General features: G+C 45.5%; 1 protein-coding gene across 7 annotated transcripts; it reads right to left on the bottom strand.

Moving 5' to 3' along the window:
* Positions 1 to 889: 889 nt before the first annotated feature.
* On the bottom strand, positions 890 to 17,924 carry SLC2A6 (solute carrier family 2 member 6). Of its 7 annotated transcripts, none has more exons than XM_072632862.1 (11): positions 17,483 to 17,924; positions 12,050 to 12,235; positions 10,185 to 10,347; positions 9,369 to 9,575; positions 7,651 to 7,750; positions 5,803 to 6,014; positions 5,070 to 5,222; positions 4,381 to 4,489; positions 4,086 to 4,256; positions 3,111 to 3,256; positions 890 to 2,102 (listed from the first exon to the last, which is right to left on the bottom strand). In XM_072632862.1, the coding sequence occupies exons 2-11, from the start codon at positions 12,136 to 12,138 to the stop codon at positions 1,947 to 1,949; spliced, it is 1,506 nt and encodes a 501-aa protein (XP_072488963.1). In that variant the 5' UTR covers positions 12,139 to 12,235; positions 17,483 to 17,924; the 3' UTR covers positions 890 to 1,946. The 7 variants fall into 7 exon arrangements, with proteins under 7 accessions (XP_072488963.1, XP_072488962.1, XP_072488961.1 ...); XM_072632861.1 differs by having other exon boundaries at positions 12,050 to 12,250; XM_072632860.1 differs by having other exon boundaries at positions 12,050 to 12,280.
* Positions 17,925 to 20,653: the final 2,729 nt, after the last annotated feature.

Genomic DNA, 20,653 nt, shown 5'->3' on the forward strand with positions numbered 1-20,653 from the left:
CGTACCTATCTGTCCAACTTCCTGTGCCATGCAGGAATCTGTAGCAAATTTGACGGGTAACTGACTAATCTCTGGTTTTGAATATTATTGACAGGGACATCACTAAATTTTGAGGTCACTCATACTATGTTGGATGACTATGCAAAAGTTTATTATGTTGAGCTGAAACCTGTCTCCTGGTAATTTGGTCTAGTTATGATCTCTGGAACTAATTATAACAAATCTAATCCCTCTTCAGATACTTAAAACCAATGGTTGCATCCTCCACCTCCACCCTCCCTCTTCAACCCCCCCCTCACACCTTTTTCTGGGCTGAGGAAGCTTCACAGTTTTGCCAAAACCTAGCTGTCCTGGTGCAGAGGTGAGGAACTATCTATTAAGACTAGGTGAGGAAAGGTTTCCCAACTAGACCACTCTTATGTTATCTGGGCAAAGTTCGCTAAGCCATGGCTGGATGGAAGGAGACAGCCAATCATTGTCCTTCCAAGTATGACAAATTCTGTGAACCAAGCCTGAGCTGGGGTGAGGATCTATGTGAGGAACCCAGATTTCTCCAGTGATTTGTCTTGTGCCCTCTAAAAAGTTCTATTTGGGTTTTCATTTCATGGAGAATGAGCAACCCAGCTACTTAAGGAATTCTGTACAAGAGAGATCAAGTTCTGTATTTAGTCTCCTTTGTGGGCCAGGGAGCTTTGCTCTCCCAGAATGTCAGGACTAGAAGTGACCTTCAGGATTATCTAGTCCAATTCCATTTTATAGAGGGGAAGGTGTGGAAGAAATTGCCCTGGAGTTTTACTTGGTAGTGTGGTAATAGTAGTGGTAGTAGAGTAGTAGTAAAAGGTGGTTTACTTAGTTCTGTGAGTACAGATTGAACCCTGATCCCAGCCAATTATCTTGTAAGTTTATTAATCATGAGGCAGCTGGGCAAGTGAATGTGGATGATTTGGGACAACTCAACCCCATTATAACATAATAATACATAAAGTATGTCATCTTCATTTACAAAGGGCTTTAGATATGGACTTATTGGGGAATTTGTGTGAAATTTGAGCAGCATGAGGGTGTTTTCATTCTCTTTCTTCTCTGTAAAGAGGTTATAGACTGCAGCTCCCATACTCTCCTTTCTTCTCCCCTAACGGGGAAAAGGCAGTTGAGGTCAGGTGGGGAAAAACTCAGAGCTAGGTCACAGCTTTCCACTCAACCTGTGGTTCATTTTCAACAGCCCCAATGTAAGTTCATAGGACCTCATGTGGATGGGGTATGGTACATGTTCTGCCTCCCCTTCAGGTATCTGGGGTCTTTGAGAAATATCCCAGGCAACACCTGTTATTGGTGAGTGGGCCCTTACCTCACCAGTCCCCAGAAACCACATTCCCAAGAGGTACATATCAATCAGTAATAAGGATTTCTCATTGTTATTGCAGGGTTTCCTGGTTACCAAAATACAGTCAAATGCATTATTTTGTTTGATCATGATCACTCTCTGCTGTGAAGTAGGCAAGATAGGAATCATGATGCCTATTGAACAGGTAAGGTAACAGGATGAGAGAAGCTGGTGGCAAAGCCAGGATATGGAGCTTTCCAGTGCTTTTTTGGATCTTGATTCTTTGATCCCAATTGATTAATAACTAGCCCCTTGTCTCTGGTCTTCTCCCTGGGCTATGCTTGCTTGGCCCACAGAATCTAGCAGTCTGGGGGCAGTGTGACTTAAGGTTTCCAGGTGGAGAGGAAGGACCATATTCAAATCTTCCCTCTGTGTAGCAGGAGGCTGGGACCAGGAATCTCTGGACACTTAAAGCTGGAACTACTTCTTAGTCAAGATATAGTATCAGTTCTTCCCAATTCCATCTGGTGTTGTTGTCACCTCCTGATCCCTCCCTCTGAGGACCCTGCCAGACCCCAAAAGCCTGATCTCTCCTCCTGTCCTGGGAGGCCAAGTCACCTTCCTATCTGAGGAAGGACCTTCTCCCTGTCCTGAAGAATGATTCAATTTGTTCCAAGGACCGGCGCCTGGTTTCTGGCACGCAACAGGCTGTGAAGACCAGATTCACTAGGCAGACAGCAGCAAAGAAGTAAAATGGGACCTGAAGGCCGAAAACACTCTGTAGAATATAGGGAACAGAAAAGGGGATGGATGAGAGCAACCCAGTTAGTATCATTGTATTGCATGGAGAACCAGACCCTCCATCCTATTGCCACAGGAAGCAACTGAGTCTTGAAACTACTTGGCTGTTGTTAACAAGCAACCTTAGGGATGTTTTCATTACATTGAGTCCCACTCAGATACCTTCCCTGGCTCCCCCTCACCTATAGGACAAGCTCCTCAGCCTGGCCCTTGAAGGCCCAGGTTACCCTTCTAACCTCATCTTACATACTCTCCTCTACCTGGACCTTCTGCACCAGCAAAATGGTTCACAAAATGTGCCACATGCTTTCATTCCATAAATTTAATAAACTTTTAAAAATACCTCTGTATGCAAGATTTTCTCACCCTTCTGACTTGGCTCATGACACTTCCTCTGTGTAGAATGTAACCTTTTCTTCTTGACCTCTGAAATCTTATGTCTTTAAGGCCTTCTCCAAAAAAGCCTCTCTGACAAGTGCTACCTACAAGGGGACTTTTTCCTTCTCGGCAAATGACAGGTGTGACAAGGACCAAGTTAGACTTACTTAATATATGGGTTGAGGTGAGTAAATTCCTTTCAGCTCCTGTCATGCCCTGGCAGCCAGCAGAGAGAGCCTAGAGAGTGGCCTTTGTCCTGCATTCCTGCAGCTGCACCTAAATTGCTGCCCTCCTCGCATTTGCCTTATATCCACTGAAATCTTTTCTCCTTGCCATGACACTATAAACTCCACAGGAGCAGACTGTGTCCTCCACACCCAGCATAGTGCATCACAGATATCAAGTCCTTAACAAATGCTATTTGAACGAATGAACTAAAGGAATGAATGAATGACCAAGTCCAGGGACAGGGAGCAGCAAGTGGTTGGAGCCACCAACATTAGAAGAGGATGTTGTCATTTCGAAAGAATTCCCCCCGTTTCTTAGCCCTTTCCTTCTCATGTCTATTCACTGTATCCATCCCCTTGTGATATAGAATGGGACTCACCTCTACCAGAGGGAAAGACTTAGTGAGCACGAAGGCCGTGAGCCAGCTGACCAGCACACAGAGCCCTGAGGCCACCCCTCGGGCCTTCAGGGGGAGGATCTCAGACATGAGAAGCCATGTGATAGGGCCCCAGCCCATGGCATAGCCTGATAGAAAGAGAGTACCCCAGAGGGTAAGAACTACTGTGGGAAAAGAAAGCCCTGTTCTCTCATGACTACCCCCCACAGCCTACCCCTTCCTGCCCCATTGCAGGGAAAGTCTGATCTATCTTGTTTTTGTTCTGTCATTTCAATTGTGTCCAACTCTTTGTGACCCCAATATCTTGGCAGAGATACTGGAGTGGTTTGTCATTTTCTTCTCCAGATGAGGACACAGACAAACTGGGTTAAGTGACTTGCCCAGGGTCACATAGCTAGTAAGTGTCTGAAGTCAAATTTGAACTCAAATTTTTCAGACTCTAGGCCTGGCGCAGTAGCCACTGTTCTCTCTTGTCTAATAAGACAGGCTTCCTGGGACATTCAGTGTTGTGGTATCTGTCCCATCTCTATCCTTACCACCAGCTACTCTTAGGTTCCATGCCTTTGATAATGTCAGCTCAGAGGGCAACCTAGCTGGATTTGCCCTCCTCCCCAGGCCCCCACCACATATATATCCTCAGATTCACATAGCCCCAGTCTACCACTCCACATAAATCACAGACCATCCCCCATTCACAAGCTCACACACCCTACACAGATGTACACCAACCACAGATACAGAGGTATGCATAAAATACGGGTTTCACGTCAGAATGCTAATTACTTTTATGGATTCCATACAAGGCTTTGGGTACTGAACTGATCCAAGACCTTCCCCCACCCCCCAGGGATATGCTGATAGATTAACTTCTCTACCCTGATAGATTAACTTCTCTACCCTCTCAACACCTCATTCCTGCCCCATACCCTGGGAGGTGGAAGCCCAGACAGCACATACCCATGATGAAGAGCATGGTGGCAAAGAGGGGCACCAGCATAAGGTAGCTCCCAGACCTTGAACCCTCAAGGGCCATGTTGGTCAGATCCACAGTGGTGTTGCTGGCTGGAAGCTGTGGACTCAAGTGGATATAGAGCCCCAGGGCCAGGTTGGCCACAAACATAATGGATGCTGTGAATGGAGAGAACAAGGAAGTCTCAAAGCCAGGGGAGAGGGTTGGAGGGGAGAAGGTTGGAGGGAAGAGGGAATGCTGCCCTCTCTAGGCAGTGGGGAGGGAGCAGAGTTGTGGCCATACCAGAGACAAAGAGAAGAATCTTCCGACCTGCTCTGTCCATGGTGACAGCTGCAATCAGCACAGAGACGAGCCTCATGGCCCCTACGATGGCCGCATCCTCTTCCGGGGGCTGGGACACAGGAGGTGAGGGATATCAGTGCTCACAAGCCTGACCTCCCTCCTGTCCTGGCAGCCTTCAAGGGCAAGGCCAGGGCTGGGTCTTCCCAGGATTTAGGGGGTCTGAACTCACCCTGTCTCAGGGTTTAGTACCATGTCCAGTTTTAATGGAGTGGCTGAGGGATGGAGCCTGGGCTTTCGAGGAACCCAAGAAAAATTATGAAGAAAGAGAAGTTGTGCCAAATTTTTCCTGACCCTGTCTGCATCAAAACTCACTCATTCCATGTCCCACTTCCCCAGAGCTCTCTGCTAGGTAATCAGACAGTCTAGTCCATGCTGCTTGTTTTGGGGTATGAAATGTGGCTGCTTTCTAAGAAAAAGCTATACATTCTCACAGGGGTTTAGCCCAAAGGATCCACTTTAATGGGGGCATTTCAGGCACTGGTGCAAGTAGTAGGCACATGGTGTCCTCTTCAAGTACCCCCCATTCCAACCCTCTAGGAATAGGCAGTATCTTGCTCTCCTTCTGGGTAAGGCAGAGGCTGATCAAGTCCCTGGCAGGTGGCATGGGTAGGGTTGGGTAGTGTTCTCACCAGCAGGACAGCAGTGCTGTGGAAGATAGATTGCAGGTATACCAGGATAGGTGTGACGCCTGTCAGCTGCTGCAGGAACCTCATCAGAACAGCGATGGCGATGGGCTTGTAGATGAAAGGGTCCCGTAACTCAGCCCATGACAGTCGGCTACTCTGGAGATAAGGGACAAGGACTGAGGCATGTGGGCACAGCCTCTTGGGGTTCCTTCCCCAATAGCAACCTCCATAGCAGCACAGTTGGGGCATCCCAGACTCTCTGTGCTTTATCTTTTTGTCCTTTTCTTCCCTACCCAAAAGAATCGTGAGTCACTGCTCTGGGTTTCTTTCCCTAAGAAAGATGAAGAGGTACCTGACAGAGTACTTGGGGTACAAAACAGGGTAGCCCAGTGAAAGAAGGCAGATGAAGAGGAGCCTGGTCTAGATCACCCGGTGGGTTCCCCTGAGGCAGGGGGCCCTGGCTCTTTTAGCCTAGGGATTCTTAACCTTTTTTGTGTCTTGGACCCCTTGGTGTCCAAGGCTGGACAGCCTGGTGAAACCTATGGACCCCTTCTCAGAATAATGTTTTTAAATGAATAAAATACATAGGACTGTAAGGGAAACCAATTATATTGAAATATAGTTATCAAATTTAAAGAACTACAAGAACTCTAGGTTAAGAACTCCGGACCAAGTCTTCCTCATGTGATCCTCCCATTGGCACTCAACTTCATTTGGTAATGCCTACCTCCCTTACCTGTTTCTGGACGCTGTTCTGGATCTGCTGGAATTCCCTTCGAAAATCTGTGTCATTCCCTCGGAGCCAGGCCAGGGCTTTCAGGGCTTCCTCCTCCTTGCCTTGGGAGAGGAGGAAGCGAGGGGAATTGGGCATAAAGCACAGAAGTATCATCATGATAAATACAGGCACCTCTCCAGCCACAGCCAGCCAGCGCCAGGGCATCTTCAAGCCTAGGGAGTGAGGGGAGAGAGGGCAGAAGAAAGTCAGAGGACATCCTGAGGCATGACAGGCACTAGTCACTGGAGATTACCCTTCTACACCCCTCCCTGGGTCCCCAGGATCACCAGGTGGGGGATCCAAGGCAGAATCCTCCCCATCCCTCAAGGCCCAGCCAGGACATTCTCCAGGAAGCCTCCTTTGACCCAGAGACTTCTATGGTACTTGCAACAGCTATTCCTTATATGTTCCTAGTTATACACTGTCTACATCAGAGGTTCTCAACATTTTTTGGTCCCCATAACCTTGGTTTTCAGTATAATCGTCTTTACCCCTATTTAATCTGAAAGTAAATAAATTCTACTAAATTTCAACAGAGTAATACAGTTATTGACCAAATATTCCCATACCCCTTGATCATAATAATAGCTAACATTTCTATAGCATCTAGAGTTTGCAAAACACCTCACTTATATTATCTCCTTTTAATCCTAACAACTCCATGAGGTAGGTACTATTATTGTGAGGAAACTGAAGGGAGGATAAGTGGCTTGTCCAGATTCACACAGCTAGTAAGCATCTGAGGCAGAATTTGAACTCAGGTCTTCTTTGAAGGAATTGAGGAGATTAGGACAGTGAGTAGTTAATTGTGGGAACTGAGTGAACCACACTGACTCCATTTTGTGACTCAATTCTGGAGCTAGCTCAGTTCCATTTCTATTCATTTATGAGTCTAGTCCAAATTCTTTCTTGTGAGAAAAGTTCCTTCAATTGTGGGAATTAGGAGAAAACCTTGTATTGTTTTGTATCCCTGTGTGGCTGGGAAACTGGACCACCTCTCCCTGCCGCTTAAAGACCCTTAACAAGGACCTCAGTTGCGCTGACCTTCCCAGTCTGATTCAAAGGCTGATGGAAGGAGTTTTCTCACAATTGTACATCTCAAGCAACCTTTATGTTTTATCTGAAAAATGGCCCCATACTGATCAATCAGTTATTGTTTCCCTGTTCCTTTGTTTGCTTATAGACACTTTGGGGAGTGGGACATCTCCTTTTCTGATTTCAGGAAACTGCACCTGTTCACTCTCCCCCTTCCAACTTGGAAAGTCCCAATCTTTTCTCCAATCAGAAATCAGATGACCTAATATTGTATTGTTTCCTTTTAATTAATTGGCCTTATTTGATGAATTGTTTTTAATGCATAAAACTCTGTCTCCCCTTGTATTTGGGGTCCAATGTCTGAGCCAGAAGGCCTGGTCCCAGTTTGTTGGACAATTGGCATGCATTGCTTAGTAAATCTGTATACTTGCAAGCTTTGCTCTCTTAGTCACTTCATCTTTCTCCTGTCACTTGCAGTGCAGCCCTCCAGCTGCCCCTGGGGGTACAATATAATCCCAGGTTGGAAACTCTGGGTGTGGTCTGTGTCACAAATTATCTTTTCATGTTTCCTGTCTCCCCAACTAAACGATGATCTCCTTGAGAGCAACACTTTTGTTTTATTAAGCTAGAAATTCCTTCTTAGGGAATAGCCTGACAGAGATCAGGGCTTTGAACATACCATGTACTTAGACAAATGTTTGTTGATTGACTGATTTGTAGTCTCTGCCTCCACCCTGTCATTCCTCCCCTCCCCCCCAGAGAAAAGATACTTGCCCAGAGCATAGAGCAAGAGGGACCCAAAGACAGCCATTATCTGGGGTGTGGCCCCCAGAGCCCCTCGAACTCCAGGGTGGGAGATCTCAGACACGTAAACCTGTAAGACAAATCATGTTTCAGGGGAAAGAAGGATAAGTCAGGACACCTGTGGTCTAGTCTTGGACCTGCCACTAATCGGCAGTTATGACATCGAGCAAATCATTTCCTTTGATCTAGGTCTTCTCATTCCTCCTCTGTAAAGGGAGGGGAGGGAAGAGGGCATTGTTCTATGTCTCTAATGCCTTTGTTCAAAGTTCACAACTGGTCCAGGCCTCAAGGGAGAGTTCTTCATTCCTAGCTTGAGGGAGGCCCAGCTCCTAGCCGATACTACTCAGGGAGCAAGGAAGTGGTGCTAGAGTGGGGGTCCTAGTCTGTGAGAGTCAAGAGATTGGGCCCTTCATCTTTAGTGCTCCAACTAGATAGGGTTGTAGATTTAGAACTAGAAAGAACTTTGAGGTCATTTTACAGATGAGGAACCTGAGGCCCAGAGAGGTTGGAGGACTTACCCAGGCTCATACAGCTAGTGTCTGATGTGGGATTTGAACTCAGTTCTCTCTTACTCCAAATCCAGTTATCAATCCATAATACTACCCTACCTTCCAAATAAATGTTTGTTGAATTGAATTGACTTGACCTCTCTCTGTGTTACTATGGACAACTCACCCACCTCCTCTGAGCCTCAGTTTTTCCCATACAGAGGGCAATTTGTGGCCTGTTTCAGACTTGTCAAGAGTCACCCACCTGGGGAAAGGCTGAAAACACTATGAAAGAGACCTGCTTAGCAGCTACTTTTGGCTGCCTGGACAGTTGTGCTGATGCTCCCCACACTGCTTCCCTCTTTAGCCTTTGCTTTGTCCTTTCAGGGTCTGCTTATCATCTGTTAGGATGTACCGAGTGACAGATAAGGTAAGGCATCCCCAGAGAGAGCGAACCAACATTCACAGTCATGGGAGCAATCAGATTAAGTGGAGAGTTGGGGTGTGGGAGGAGGGAAGGGCCTTTCTCAGCTTCCTCTCCTTACTCAACGTGGACTTTCTTTGATTGAGCAATACCCTTGAGGTCAGTAGTAATTTTTGGTTGAAAACTGGCCAGGCAAGGGTAGCAGGTGGTGGGTAGGCAACCAGGATGGAGAGAATTCTCTCAGAAACAGGTCTCCCAGGCTGGGGGTCAATCATACATCCCTGTGCATAGAAAACATCCCCAGGAGAAATCCGTTGAGGCACAGAAGGTTAGAGCTGGAAAGTACCCTAGAGATCATTTATTCTAACCCTTTCATTTTTGTAGGTTAGGGAACAAAAGCCTAGACACATTCTATGGCTTGCTTAAGGTCCTAGCTACAAAAAGCTAGGGAGCGCCGGGTTCTGGACCTACACCCTCTGAATACAGTTTTAGGGCTCTAATTCAACCTACTCATTTGCAAATGGAGAAAATGAGGCTCAGAGAAGGAAAAGCTTATTCAAAGGTATGCAGCAAATTAATGGAAAAGCAGAGCTGCCATTTACTTATACTAAAGGCTAGGAAGTGGAACCTCTCAGTTAAAACGCACCAGTAATTAACTTTGACAGCAAAGGGGAAGATAGAATCCCAATTCATTTAGTTGCTGATTAGTCTTCCCCCAATATCCCTAAGAGATGTTCTTTCTGAAATACAAGGGTAGCTCTAGGAATTGTCCTTACTGGAATACAGGCAGCTGTGAGACCTCCCGCGAAGCCGGTCAGAATCCTTCCCAGCAAGAGCATCCACAGGCCTTGAGCTCCAGCCATAAGGGCATAGCCAACAACTGAGGGCACGGCAGAGAACATGATGCTGAGCTTCCTGCCCAGGAGATCATTGAGCACCATGGCACTGAGGCCACCAGCGGCTGCTCCCAAGGTGAATACAGACTGTGGAGAAAGGGGACCTGGTAGGTTGATCACATCCAGACTTAGTTTAGTTGGCCAGGGACCCTCTCCTCCCCATCACAGGTTGGAGATCCTCTTCCCAGCTAGGGATGTGGCCACTGGACAGAGATGCTAAGGTACCTCATGCTCCTCCTCCCCCCCTGCCCCAGCAAAGTGTGCCAGGCATATGTACCTGAATAGTCTCTAGACAAGTCCTAATTTGGAAGGCCTCCTGTTTAATCAAGGTGAGGGTGTCTACTCTGTCCTGGGTTCCAGCCTCTAAGGGATGGGAATGGAGTACATTTAGATCAGGACCTTACATTGGTACTAGCAGCTCCTTCCAGTAATTCATATTGCTTTCATTTTCTATTTCCACTTTTTTTGCAGAATTTCCCCAAAAGACATGTTTGTCTGGAGGGGTGAGATGCAAAGAGGTCCTGATAAACCCACAGAAGTTGGGAAATTAAAAAAAAAGTGTCCCAGGAGGTGATGAAGAGTGAAAGATAGGACCTGCCGGGGCTCCTCAGTATTCTAATCAACCCCAGGCTGGGAGTTGGGGACAAAAAGGAGTTGTCTTGAGAAATCCTGAGCCTGGGGCCCCAGAATCCTTACCCCAAACCAGGATGTCTCTGTCTTGTTCATTTGTAAAGCTGGGTTGGGGGATCTCTCAAGAGCTGGGATGACTGGGGATGTATAGACCAAGGCATAGCCAAAGCTGAAATTTCCCAGCACAGCTGCAAAGGTGGCCAGGAACAGTCTCTTATTCTTCAGGGTTCTAGGGTAGGAAGAAAGGGGGGAAAAGGGGGCAAGACAGGGCTACCTGTAAAGATTGCATGCCATTACCTGTTCCACACTGTTCTGAATATCTCAAACCACCCCTGAAGCTCACATATGACACAGAAGGTTAGAGCCAGAAGGCATCTTAGAAAACTTCTTGTTCAATCCTCTCATTTTGTGGATGGAGAAATGAAGGATCAGAGAAGTCAATGACTGGGACAAAGTTACATAGCTTCAGAGACCTTAGTAAATTGAAATGTGTCTAAAGAAAGGAAGGTGATCAAAGTGATACTGGTTCTTGGCACAGTGATTTATATAAAGACCATGTGAAGGAATTAGGAACATTTAGTTTTGAAAGAGAAGGCTTGGTGGTAAGGGTGATAGACACTGACTGTCTGCAAGTATCCAGTGGAAGGGGAAGCCAACAATTTCTGTATGGACAGAGCTAGGACTGTTGTCAGGATGGGCTGGAGTCAGCTTTTACTGCCTACTGGGAGCCGATTGTTAAATTTTCAGTGTGAGCACTTACACCTTGGAAACTGGCAAATGCTATTATTGTTTTATTTATTGTCCATACTAGACTTAAGAGGGTGATGGAGAAAAATGTTATTGATGTGGATTAAACTTTAAAAGTGTATTGCATATACTTTAAAAAAATTTTTGAGAGCTGGTTATATGTCAGCACACTGATTGTGGGGTAGAGAGGCAGACTTGACTGTTCAATGTAAGGAAATACTTCTTAACAATTGGTTGTTCAGTCGTTTTCAGTCTTAATATAAACCAACCCAAACATATCTGAGTTGTACAAATAAACAATAATTGTTGTTGTGGTTCAGTTGTGTCTGACTCTTTGTGACTCCAGATGGTTTTTTTTTTTTTTGCAAAAATACTGGAGTGGTTTGCCATTTCCTTCTCTAGCTCATTTGACAGATGAGGAAACTGAGGCAAATAGGGTGAAGTGACTTGCCCAGGGTCACACACTTTATAGTTAGTAAATGTCTGAGGCCAGATTTGAACACAAGTCTTTCTAATTCTAGGCCTATCTACTTCACCACCCAGTTGCCCCTTTTAAACAATTAATAATTTAACAAATTAACGATGAACAATTCAACAATTAACAATTTAATAAATTCCCCCACCCCTAGATCACTAAGTCTGTGCTTCAGTGAGGTTACATCATGGGCTCTGATCTCCCTGGAGATAGCAAGCTTTACTTTCTCTTCCCTGGTCCTAACTTTGTCGTCCTTGCCTTACGTAAGAGTATGTGAATAGTTCCATGCAATCCACCCCCAATATTAGAAAAGCACATTCAAATACATGTCTTTTGGATGGCTGTTTGGATGAAAGGCATCATCTCTGAATACAAATGGTGACAGATTTTTTTCTATTTGCCCTGTCTCACTAGGGAGCCCCTGAAGCACCCCGGGACAGGAAGCATCAGGCCTTCCTACCTTCAGCCCTGAGCTGCCATCCCCTGCAAGACAGATTCTAGAGGGGGCCTGGAGCATCTGGACTAAGTGGCCAGTCCTTGCCTCTTGTCCTAGAGGACAGGAGGGTGGGGAGGGTGTGGGGGAAAGATCTGGGATTTAGATTTCCCTAATGTGAGGACAGGAATCAAGAATCTAGCTTTCTCCTAGAGAAAAAAGAGCAGCAACTCACCTTCTGTGCTCTCCCCAGACCCTTCCCTCCTCCTCTCTTACCTGATATAATTCTGCTCTTGCTGCCGGTCTGGCCTCTCCGGGAAGGTCTCATAGTCTGGCGTCTCACTCCCTAGAAGGGGCTGCTCCATGGTGATGGGGTCCAGGAGCCAGTGGCCAGACCGTAGCCGTATCCTTGATGCTGATGGTTCCCTGAGATACTGCAGCCTTTTGAGTGACCCAGAGGCCCTGAGAAGACAGGTTCTGGTAGGGGTAAATCTGTGTCCTTGGAGACTGGGGGAAGGGAGAAGTCTCGGTCTTTAAATGAGGAAGTGGGCAGGGTTTAGGATGTAGAGAGCCGTTCCTTGGGAGGAAAGCAATTACTATTTGCTGGCCACACCCAGTCCTCCCTCAGCACACTGGGTGCCCTAGCTAGATTCAGGGTGGCTGGGCTCCCAGGGTGGAGCACAGCGTCTCCATCCATCTCAGCCCGTCCCCTCTCTTCTTCTTCATTCTGGACCAGCCAATCCTAGGCTTTGATTGGATGCCTAGGAACACTGTGCTGCTCAGTCAGCACCAATGAGGAGGGACAGAACTTGTTCTGATGTTCCTTGGCTGGGCCAGCAGGCTAGGTGGAGTTAGAGGGAGTTTCCTAAGGGATGTATGTAAGACCTCCTCCCATTTGGTATAATCACACGCGCACACACACACACACACACACACACACACACACACACACACACACACACACACACTTTCTATTTTTATTTCACATAGATTCAGCCTTTGTATGAGCTAAAAGGAAACTAGTCTACTTCATCCTACTCCACTCTGCTTTTTAGGTGGTGAGACTAAGCCCCAAGAGAGGAATGATTTAGATAGATTCACCTAGAAGATTTGTGGCAGGCACAGTATTAGGGTACTAGAGAGAGGTTTCTGACTAAACAGTTTCAGAGTTCTTTCCATCATACCTCACTGCTCATTTTGTACAAATCATACCACTTTCCTGCTCAAAATGCTTTGATGGCTCCTTACTACCTCCAATTAAAGCTCAAACTTCCTGCCTGGCATGAGGAATACACCCAGTTTTGAAAGTCTTTTCAGTCTGGGGGTGCCATATCTTAGTAGTCTTATCTCACCCTATTCTCCTCCATCTCTGCACGTTAGACCAGATAACTCTGCTCCTCTAACATACCTTGTACTTTCCTGCCTCCATGTCAGGGTTTTACCCAAACTTCTAGAAAAATCACCACTTTTCCTGATGAATTTGCACCCAAGTCGTAAAGCCTAGTTAATAAGAAGAGACACCATGAAAACAACTATGTTTAAATAAGGTATAGACAAGATAAACTGGAGACAAGCAGGCTGCTGCTCATCCTTTGTTCTCGAAGAGGAGCAGGGACGTCAGAAAGGTGACATCTTTACTTGTAGATGAATTGGATTTGAGTCAGGCAGATCTAAGCAAAATCATCAGCCCCATTTTCTCTTCCAGAGTCATCAGAATCCAGTGGCAAGACATGGGTGAAGATGACTGGGCATGGCCCAGAGCTAAACGGGATTGAGATGCATTGGGGAAATCTTTTAGAAGGTGAGGTTTTAGCTGGAACTTGAAGGAATAAATATCATGTCTTACACTTCAAAAATAAATTTCAAAAATACAATATAATGGAAACCATGTTAAGATAGGTAGGTGGACACTGTGGATAGAGTGCCTGGATTGGTGCCAGGACGACCTGAATTCAAATCTGGTCTCAGACACTAGCTATGTGACCCTGAGCAAGTCACTCAGTCCCATTTGCCTCAGTTTCCTCATCTGTAAAATGAACTGAAGAAGGAAATGGCAAACCACTCCAGTTCATCTGCCAAGAAAACAGAAAAGAGGTAATGAAGTGAATTGATTGAGCATGATTGGATAAAAACAAATGGTTAGCCAATAGTTTTTTTCTTTCTGAAAAAGATCTGAAGGTTTTAGTGAACTGCAGATTCAGTGTGAGTCTGCAGTGGGATATGGCAGCCCAAAAAGCCAGTGTAAACTTGAGCTGCTTTGGGCAAACACAGCTTCTAGGAAACGGGAAGTGACAGGACTGGGCCATACTGGCCAGACCACAGCTCTGGTATTGTGTTTAATTCTGAGCATCACAGTTTATGGAGGATGTTGATCAGCTGATGTGTCCAGAGCAAGGCAGTCAGGATGGTGAAAGGCCTTAGGCCCATGCTGGGGAGGGTTGGATAAAGGGGAGGGGGTGTTTAGCCTGTGGAAGAGAAAGCTCCCACGGGTCACAATCATTGTTTCCAAGGATCTAAAGGGCTACCCTGGGGAAAAGGGATTCCATTTGTTCTGTCTGGCCCCAGAAATCAGAAGTGAAAGCATTTGGTAGAAGTTACAAAGAGGCAAATTGAGTTTTGACATCGGGAAAAGACTTCTTGGCAATTAGCATTGTCCAAGAGTGGGATGGGCAGTCTCACTAGATGCCAGCTTCCCCCTCCCTGCAGGCCTTCAGGTTGAGGCTAAATGGCTACTTAGAAGTGATGCTGCAGTAGAAAAATTATTTGGAGGTATGAACTGGCTACTAAAATTCTTTCCAACTCCCAAATTTTGTGATTCTTTGATTCTTGTCCAGTCCTTCCAACCTCCCTTTAAAAGGGCAAGTCCAAGGGTGTATGAAGCCCATGTGTGCCAACTGTGTGGGAATCAGTCAGAGAGTGTGATGTCAGAGAGGCAAGGGGAGAACACAGGGTTATGGGTGTGTGTGTGTGTGTGTGTGTGTGTGTGTGTGTGTGTGTGTGTGTGTGTGTGTGTTGGGGAGAGGCAGTAAGAGGTTTCCTGCCTTATCAAAAAGTTAGCTTGCCCTCTGGAAGCTAGAGTCTGGTCAAGGAGGTATCAACAAAATCTATGGTTGAAGGGGAAGGGAAGGTAAAGCTAAAGGTAAATGTTAGGCGCATCTTTTCAACCTGTTAAATGAGGAGTGTGGATTAGATAATTGCTAAAGTCTAAATCTATTGACTCTAAATCTATGAGTATCTAAATGACATGATCTTTTTTGATAACCTTCTGGGACAAAGATCTCCACCCATCCAGGTGTCTGTTATTAGCAGGCATTTCATGTGATTGCCCCTCCCCCCCACTGTCTTTTTAGGTTGTTTCTATTTCCTGAATTTTGTTCATATTCAAATATTCATGATTGATCCTAACTGCTTTGTGATGGAAGAGTAAGACGGAAGATTCCAGTGACTAGCTGGGAACACATAGAATTTAAGCAGGTCAGAGATTAAACTCTCCACTTGAAAACATTAAAGTTTCTTCCTAATTGAGAGGTCATGAGTGGCATATGTAAGAAAATCTTATGTTCAGAATTTTTCAGTTAATGATTTTGTAAAAATAAATTTCCACCCCAAAAGCAGAACTAAATTGGATCTGGGGATTTCCTTTGCCCTAGACTGAAAAGCAAGCTATTGTAACCAGACTTATGTGACTCAGATCTCAGCTTTACCTGAACTAGGTGGAGTAGAGTTCAGGTGTGGGTCAAGGACAGGACATGCTCTGAGAGTTTCTTGTGGGAAGATAAGGTTGTGGTCAGGAAAGAATCTGCTCTTCCCCTTATTTCCTGGAATCTCTAGTTTCCAGCCCTTTAGGTGACTAAATATGTTGGGACTAAGTTCCTCTCTTGTTATCTTCCTGAAAGTAACACTAAGATATCAGCAATACTTTCCCTAGGAATCGAGACTTCCTTCTAGTAAAGTTATGTTGAAATCTAGAAGCTCAGTGTCCTGCTACTTCCTTAAAAAAAGGATAGAAGGGGCTGGTCCTTCAAACAATCAATAAACATTTATTAATGTGCCAGGCACTGTGTTAAGCTTGGGGGATACAAAAGAGCCAAAAGTTAGAGGGCGCTAGAGATCTAGAAGAGGATGTAACCAAAGAGACAGAGAAAGGGGAGTGGGATAGGGAGGAAGAAAACCAGGACAGATGAGTGTTCCAAAAACCTAGAGACAAGAAATTATCAAGAAGAGAGTAATTGATTGTGTCAAAGGCTGCAGAGGTCAAGTAGAAGAGGACTGAGAAAAGGCCATTGGATTTAGCAACTAAGAAATTATTAGTAACTTCAGATAGGGCAGTTTTGGTGGAATGATAAGGTCGGAAGCCAGATTGGAAGGGGTTAAATTAAAAAGAGAGAGGAGAGAAAGTGGAATTAGTTATTCCTTAAAAGGCATTGAAAATATTCTTGAGACTTCATTGACCCAAGGAACTAAAAATTAGGGCTGTGGATGAAGCTTCCTGGTCACTTGAGTAGAGAAAAGCCATCAAATGATGTCAGAGGCTCCTCATGCTTTCAAATGTCAGACCATCAAAGGCTTAACAAAAAATTGGGGAGCTATGCTCAAGGACAGGTTGGTGTGGTGCAATGGGTAGACCATTGAGTCTAGAATCAGGAAGACTCCTCTTCATGAGTTCAAATCTGGTCTCAGATCTTTACTAGTTGTGTAAATCTGGGCAAGTCACTTAACCCTGTTTGCCTCAGTTTCCTTATCGGTAAATACTGAGCTGGAGAGGGAAATGGCAAACCACTCCAGGATCTCACCAAGAAAACCCCAAATTGGATCATGGAGGGTAAAATACGACTGAACTACAACACTCAGTACTCAGCTGAACTGAAGTTTTAATCTCAGTGAATATCCTCTCTTTGTTCTGAGATTTGACCACACTAACGCAAGTCTCCCCACTAGGGGTGTGGCACCAGCACATCTAGTTTGCCTCCTTGTTTGCAAGCAGTTTCCCTCACTTTGAAATTAAACTTCTGTGTGATTCCTGACTCTCCTGTCTCGAGTCTACTTTGTTTGGCTCGAGCCATCCACAGGTTGGAGCTGGTTCCACCCAGTTCACGTAAATGTCTGTCTGGATTTGAACTCAGGTCTTGCCAACTCCAGGCCCAGCACTATGCCACCAGCTGCCTCTAAGAGCAGGGTTTTACTGCTACATGTTTAACAATTGGGGGAGGGAGGAAGAAGGAGTACATACAGCACACTTATTAATCTGCATTATTTCCATTTTCTCTGGCACTTTCCTAAATCAACAAAACCAGTCAACAAAACTAAGGCCTGATTTGTAGCATTTGCTGATTTCCAAAGCGTAAAAAGCCCATTCTCTCAAGCTAGGGGGAGCTGTCTACAGTGGAGCTTGACTCTGAGGGTCTCATTTCATTCCAGACTCAAACCTGAGATACCAGCCTAATGTAAACTCAGAGCTTCCACCTCATTTCATTAAATATTATTTATTTAACAAATTAGAAAAACTTCCTTTCTCATTTGCAGTTATTCCTAGCTCCATATGTATAAAATCTCTTCATTTCTTATGATTCGATAAATAGTAAAGTTACTGAAAAATTCATTAATGATAAAAGACACAACTAAATAAAGCCATAGCTAATTATAGCCATTATTTTAGCTGGCCTAACCATCACAGAGTTATTTCAGACCCTGTCTCTAAATGGAGATTACCTGGCTTCTGAGAATGTCGTCCCACACTATCAAATTCATATAGGTTAACAAAATTTCTTTGAAAGAATCCTCCTCATCCTCTTGGTAAGATAAAGGTTGCAATAATTTCATAAGGAAAATATCTCCATCTTTTTCAGTCTCTCTCAGTCTTTCTCCAGAGGTGACAGGAAAAGAGTTTCTCTCAGGGCATCATGCTGAAGCATCTCTCTCAGAACAAACTCCTTATGATATTATACGGAAGAAACAGTTAAGCTGGGTTTGACAGTTTCTTCTCTCTTGTCTTTGTTATTCTACAGTCTCCTCACAGAGCCAAGTTAAACTCACATTTAGGCTCTGAATCCATAAGGAATCAGCATTTGAACACCATAGAGAATGACAGTTGTACTGGTCACTCCTGACTCTTACATTCTTAAAGAGATGGTAACGATTTCTATAGTGTCTGTGGGAGAGGTATTATACCCTCTCCGTGTCTCTCTGTCTCTGTGTTATACATTATGCTGTTAAGTTATAGGATATTTGGTGTTATACTTATCTATCATGTCATGTCACATACATGCCACATATATGATGCCTGTTACACCATTGAAATGCCATGCCAGTGTCATGCCATGTTAGACATCAGTGACACAGCATATCACCATGTGTCATGCCATGCCCAATGCCACAATGTATCCTGCAATGTCATGTCATATCATGGCACACCATCCCTCATCATATCATATCATGTTATGACACACAGGTCATGTATGTATCACACTAATGCTACCCATGTGTCACATGTCAAACCTGCATCACGCCAGTGTCACGTCGATGTCATGCCTGTTTCATACTGCTGCGATGTCATACGGCATTACACACATGTCATATCATGTCACACACATGTCATATGTCACACACATGTCTGGGAAGGGGCAGAGGAGATATAGGATGAAAAGTTAGCAGGAATGGATCAAGTGAGAATTTTTTGAGGATGGAGGAGACGTGGGCTTGTTTGTAGGAAACTAGAAAGGGAAAGAGATTGAAAATCAGTGAAAACGTGGAGATAACAGGAGACAATCTGTTGAAGGAAATGGGATGGAACGAGATCAGTTGAAAAAGTAGAGGGATCTTCATCTTGTGAAAGAGCATGTGAAGGTGGAGATGGCAGCAGAATGAACTAGAGTGATGGGATATGAGGACTGAGAAAAAGAGGGAATTCATGGTAAATGACCTCAATTTTTTTCTGTAAAATATGAGGCAAGGTTCTCAGCTAAAAGGTAGGAGAGAGGGAGCCATGAGAGGTTGGAGGAAGGGTGGACAGGTGTGGAAGAGCCACTGTGGAGACTGGGATGGTGAAATGATAAGAGAGTCATAGTAGTTTGTCTAGAAGTAATGACAGCCCAATTGAAGTAGTATAATACAAATTTGTAGAGGACCCAGTCATAACCATTGTGTGATTTTCTCCATTTTTGTTTAATAGCTGGAAGGCAACAAATGGTGGGAGTGATCCAAGTCTGAGGCTTGGCTGGTATAATACATGATAAGATAAGTAAGGGGACTAAGAATTCAAGAGAGGAGGACAGTGTAGAGTTGAAGGTCTGGTCTCCCTCAGACCCCCTTTACTGTGACCAGTTAGGCCGTCCTGCTGACTCCAACCCTTTTCCTTCCAACCCTACCAATCTTTGCCCCAACCTCACTTCAAGAAGGTAAAGGAGAAAAGAGAGAGGGAAAGCCTTTCTAAGCTCCCCCTTCCTTCCTCATCCCTAGCAGTCATTCATTCAGTCAATAAAATTAATTAAGCACCTACTATGTATTAGGTACTGGGGGCTAAGTGCTGGGGATACAAAAAAAATAGTCCCTGACCTCCAGGACCATGATGAAGCCCAGAGGAATACAGCCAGGAGGGAAGTGAAGAGACAGCTTCCCCCAGGGTACCTTCCTTAAATGGTGGTTCTGGGAGGAACAACCTTATGGTTGATGTAGCCTCTCAGTCTAGAGGAGTGCTGCCAGATGAGACAGGATAAGACAACTGCTATGGATACCCTCATTAAATGGAAGGTCATTTGGCTAGTCTGGGAGAGGAGGGAAATAAGTCTGGTCACAAAGAGTTTTCTACCTCACACAAAGAAAGGGAAGAGGTAACATTTCCCAGATATGGAGGAAGGGTGACCAGAACATGGGAACAGAGGGCATATAGCACACCCTTTCCCACCAGTAGAAAGTAAGCATCTTAAGGGAAGTCCTTTTTTGGGGGGGGGGGGGGGGCGGGCGGAGTGGTCTTTGTATCACCAGAATCAAGGCAGTTAGATGGCACAGTGCACAGAGCACTGGGCTTGGACTCAAGAAGATTCATCTTCCCGAGTTCAAATCTGACCTCAGACACTTACCAGCTGCGTGACCCTGCGCAAGTCCCTTAATCCTGCCTGCCTCAGTTTCCTCATCTGTAAAATGAGCTGGAAAAGGAAATGGCAAACCACTCCAGGATCACTGCCAAGAAAACCCCAAGCGGGGTCACACAGAGACAGGACTGAAACAGCTGAGCCTTGCCCCCAGCAGCCGCTTCATAAACGTTTATTGAACCTCTGCCCAGCCAGGCTTGGATGTCTCCGCGCTCTTGCAGGGCTAGGGCTCTGTGCCTGCGGGAACTGGCGTCAGACGAGGCCAAGACCACCAAAGGGTCTCTTCTCCCTTTGAATCAGGGTTTCCTGGCTGCCCCGTAGCACTCGCACGTGGCAGCGATGACTAGGGACTCTGCCTGTCCCTGAAACTGAACGAAAGATTAAACCGTGCTAGTGCTGCCACCTTGTGGCCATAGGCGGAATCGCAAACCTCCAGGACATTGACCTGGCGCCACCCCATGGCCAGAGTCGAAATGGCACCTGCATCAGACGGAAGTTTTCATGCAGAGTTGTCTTTGGAGAATTGTCCAGTCCTGGAGAGACTGGGAGAGTGAGCGCACACAGACTGGTTGGGCGTAGCCAGGTGCCGTTCTTCCAGTGGCTGACGTACCTACCCCCTTGGTGGAGTGGGCTGGAGGAGGGGAATTGGATTAATCAAACTTTTGTGAAGCATCTACTGTGGGTAAAGTGACCGTCTCCACCTACTTGGAGCTAATAACACGGGCTGGATTTCAGCAGGTGGACAGAGGGAGAGAGGACCTTCCAGGCTCTTCTGCGAGCAAAGGCATGCTCC

The sequence above is a fragment of the Notamacropus eugenii genome, chromosome 1 (assembly GCF_028372415.1).
Source record: "Notamacropus eugenii isolate mMacEug1 chromosome 1, mMacEug1.pri_v2, whole genome shotgun sequence".
Taxonomy (NCBI): Eukaryota; Metazoa; Chordata; class Mammalia; order Diprotodontia; family Macropodidae; genus Notamacropus; species Notamacropus eugenii.

Coding starts and splice junctions, on each gene's coding strand:
- SLC2A6 (XM_072632862.1), bottom strand. CDS start 12,138: ATGGAGCAGCCCCTTCTAGGGAGTGAGACGCCAGACTATGAGACCTTC. Junction 9,576..10,184: donor CAGAGACATCCTGGTTTGGG/GTAAGGATTCTG, acceptor CTTTCTCCACAG/TCTGTATTCACCTTGGGAGC. Junction 3,257..4,085: donor CACCATGCTCTTCATCATGG/GTATGTGCTGTC, acceptor TCTTTCTATCAG/GCTATGCCATGGGCTGGGGC.